At 44.5% G+C, this 3917-nt stretch overlaps 1 protein-coding gene across 1 annotated transcript; it reads left to right on the top strand.

Annotated features, from left to right (window-relative positions):
• The first annotated feature begins 501 nt into the window (after nt 1-501).
• On the top strand, nt 502-3421 carry LOC147436557 (uncharacterized). Its single transcript, XM_086489432.1, has one exon. It carries the CDS (start codon nt 1030-1032, stop codon nt 3121-3123), a length of 2094 nt encoding a protein of 697 aa, XP_086345558.1. The 5' UTR covers nt 502-1029; the 3' UTR covers nt 3124-3421.
• The last annotated feature ends 496 nt before the right edge of the window (nt 3422-3917 follow it).

Here is a 3917-nt window from a genome sequence, read left to right as displayed (position 1 = left end):
TGCTGCTAATTAAGTGGCATGGTTGGCTCTTTTTGGTGTTTTGCTTACTTATAACTATCACTACCCTAGAAGCAAGATTCTGCAACATTTTTTTATATTGTATGATGTGATGTCAATATAGCTTGGTAAAGAGTGTAGCTTATTACTTGATTTCACACTGCAGATAGGGCTTTCTACTTGGTTACTATAAATTTAGTTATGAGAAGAAATACATTGACAATGTAGTTTGTATTTATATATATAATAGGTTAAAACATCATATGCCAAGAGCATAAACATTGTCTCCTGCCCGAGGAATAGAAGAGGAGATGCCCTTCCAACTGTTGATGTAGGGAAGAGCCAAGGGTAAGAAAGAAGCATTAGCCATTAGGATGATCATGGTCCCCATCATATGGCCCATCAGTTTGTAGATAGTGATGCCATGAGTGGCTTTGCTCATATTAGAACTTACTAAATGAAGCTGATGCTCCCGCCATAGCAGTGAGAAGATAGAAACCCTAGTGTCATCCCCAATCCTCAATATGTATAATGCATTTTTTTGTTTTTTTGTGATTGGGTCAGTATCCTTCATTTCCCAATTGCATTTTGCGGAGGAGCACACACACCCGCTCAGGCTACCGCCGGCTGCACAGTGCCAAATCCTTTTTGGCGTTGACACCTTTGCTAGCGATTACCGCAGGTATTGCACCCAGGGCACGAAGAGCGTAACCACTAGGTCAAGTCCCTCTTAGAAATTCCTCTCTGGTAGAAATCTTCTTCTTCGGCATTGGTAAGCGTGGCGACTCTTTTGCCTGGCTGGAAGGAATCTGATGGGTTCTCCTTGGGCCCTTCTTCCTTGTTAGATCTGAAAGAGGAATGTCGAAAGAGGGGTGTCTGCGTTGATGCCTTAATTGACACAGCACTGTCGAAAGACCATGCTGATGCTTTTGTTCGTATTCTGTTCGAGGCCAAAACCTGTGGGGATGCTATTCGTCGTATTGAAGCTTTCAGGCTTGGCCCGTGGATGTGCGTGAGGATGTGCATCAGGCCATGTGGGATGTGGACATGAAAGCTGCAGCATGCGCCTGGCAGATCGAGTATGTTGTCTCAGAACCAGTGCTTGCCTTGGTTGCAAAGCAGCTGGAGTCTTATGCATCAAATTGGAACAAGCATAAGTGGTACGGGCCGCTTGTTGCTTTGGTGCAAAGCAGTGGATGGGGCAAGTCTCGGCTGATGTGCCAACTCTGGCGCAAGGGATTCTATGTATTCTATTTATCATGTATGGCAGAGAAGCAGACTGGGTTCCCAAGGCGAACTGGGAAGCTAGCCGACATTATGCAGAGCCCGAAACCCAGTGGGGCAACCTTTGTGGCACTTGTTGCTAGCGTCATTGCAGTCCTCAATAAGCATGCTCGCAACATGACATGCGAGCAGTGGATTCAGGCACAGGAAAAAGATGATGGGATCCAGGAAGAAGTTCTAAATGTGTATAACCAGAAGCTGCCGACAATCACACAATACGATAACTTGGAACGATCCAAAGCCGAAGCACAGTTTGAGCTATGCTTCAAGGAAGAAATAGATCAGTGCAAAGTGAAGCTTCTTTTGTGCATAGATGAGGCTGGGGAATTGGGTGATAATTTTGTCACATTCAGGAGGTCCCTTAGAAGTATTCCACAGGGTAAGAGCTTTTTCACTGTTGTGCTTGGCACTGACAGGAAGGTTGCAGACCTAGCAGCAGCAGCAGAAGATGATGCAAGTGCGCGTGTGAGACTGGCTAACCCTTATCATGTGTACCATCCCTTATATTTGATCGGGAAGAGTGACATTTTTGCTACGCCTGCAACTGATAGCGGCAGTGAGGCTGAAATAAGCACGGCTGCAAAAGATGTGATACGATATGGGAGGCCACTCTGGGCTGCATACTATGATTCAGTGGAAGAAACTAACAAGCTGGAAGCGACCATCCAATTTGCCAAGATGAAGTTGCTGGGCAGGAACATTGATACCACAGAAGCAGGTTGGGTGACTCGCGACATAGCAGTAGCAGTTTTTGCCTCTCTTGTGGGAGTCCAAGTCGTTGCGTGGGGGAGCCTACCGCAGCAACTTGTGGCGAAGCACATGAGAACCATTGTGAATATCTCAAAGGATAGGAGAAGAGTGTACACAGCAGCAGCTGCGGAGCCGGTTCTTGCTGCTGCTGCTGCTAAGCTGCTCCACGCGCACAATGACGCATTCCTGGGTGATTTCTTGACCAAGATGATCGAGGTTTTCGAAGATGGGTTGGTGCTTGAAGGTGTCAGGGGGGAGGTGGTGGCTAGGATTATCATCCTGCTAGCTATCCATGAGTGCACACATGAGGGAAACTACATACAACCTGTGACCTTGGCCACCTTCTTGAAGACCATGGTTGGGAAGAGTAATGTGGACAAGTTGAATGAGAATTGTTGTAACTTGGAGGGATATTATCTGTTTTTCAACTCTTTCTTCCCAATATCTGTTGAAATCTTCAAGCAATTGGCAGAAGCAGCCTTTGCTAGGTGTACTGCACTTACTGCACAGAGGAACGAGACTATCCTCGACTTAGCCCTCCCTTGTCATTTTACCCTCGGGGCTTCTGCTCGAAGTTGTCCTATGCAGGCTACTGTAATGACGGAGCTGGAGAACCAGCCAATGCAAGGGGTTGCTGTTACAATACAGGTAAAGAATCAGAGAAAGGACAACCCCATGCAAAGAGAGATAGAGGAGCTTCAAGATGATGACAGGCTCAGTGCACCAGTACAATTGTTTCTCCAAATTGGACACAGAGGGGAGTCCAAGATTCAAGTTAATCATGAAACTGTGGTAGTCTATGGCATTGATTGCTTTGAGCACCTCAAGTCTCAGAAGATGCAAAACTTGAAGGTGCTTGAAAAACTGAAGCTCCTTTCAAGGACTTGTGAAGATGTATTCAAGCATGCTTCTCAAGAAGAGCGGGATATCTTGAAGGACATGATTCCTGTAGGATTAGCCTCTAAGTCTTTTCTAGAGGACATGACTGTGGATGATGAGCCACAGATCCCAATGAAATGGAGCAGGACTAGCAGTAGGACACCACGAAGACGACTCGAGGATGTGCAAATGGGAGAGGCTGATGCCATGTAAGAGAGACAAATGCGTGATGTCTTGTCTCTTTATTTTGCTCTCTTTTTCTCATGCTATATGCAGGATGTAGGATTTTGTTGTTTTGGAATTGGTCGTTTTTGGGCTTACCACACATACAATTACAAAATGAAATCTTCTCCCCATACGCAACACATAGCTTGCACTTGCACACAAAACCAGCTTAAGAGCAAAAAAGAGTCTGTGTTTTATCCTTGTTAGCAGACACTAGAAAATGTAATATCTTGTTATACTGTTTTGTTGTGTTAGCAATTTCGAGGGTGCATTTTGTTGGGTTCAAGCCCTTGTCTGTCAGCCCGTGGGAAACTCCCTTTTGCAGCATCGTATCTAGTTGTGAAAGTGATTGATGTCTTTAAGATGTGAGCTACTATGCAATAGATTATTGTTTCTAATGTGAAATTTTTGCAATCTTGAGCGTACTAAATTGTGTGAGGTTGCTTTACAGTTGAAATGGTACAGAGTTGCAAACTATGGTCGTATCCTTATATTTGAGTCATAGTGTGTGAGATAAGGATGACCATAACAAGGAAAGCTCGGATTATTACAGGCTAATCGAAGAGCCACAATGGAGTTGGGATTAACAGGTATAGGTTCACAAGAGAAGAGAACTTGAAAGTACAAGGCAGCAGCATGGGCTATCATTCTAATTTCCCTTTCATAAAACCATTCAACTTTCAATTTTAAGAATTTTCTCTTCATGCAAACTTTTAAAAAGTCATTAGGGGCATGTAGTATTTGTGGAACAAAATTGCATCATAAAGAGAAGGATGCCCACC

This window comes from Adiantum capillus-veneris, chromosome 18 (genome assembly GCF_014529385.1).
Source record: "Adiantum capillus-veneris isolate H3 chromosome 18, ASM1452938v2, whole genome shotgun sequence".
Lineage (NCBI taxonomy): Eukaryota > Viridiplantae > Streptophyta > Polypodiopsida > Polypodiales > Pteridaceae > Adiantum > Adiantum capillus-veneris.
This window is presented reverse-complemented; position numbering and strand designations above follow the sequence as displayed.

Bases quoted from the DNA above. Each gene is read 5' to 3' on its own strand.
- LOC147436557 (XM_086489432.1), top strand. From the start codon at position 1,030: ATGTGGGATGTGGACATGAAAGCTGCAGCATGCGCCTGGCAGATCGAG.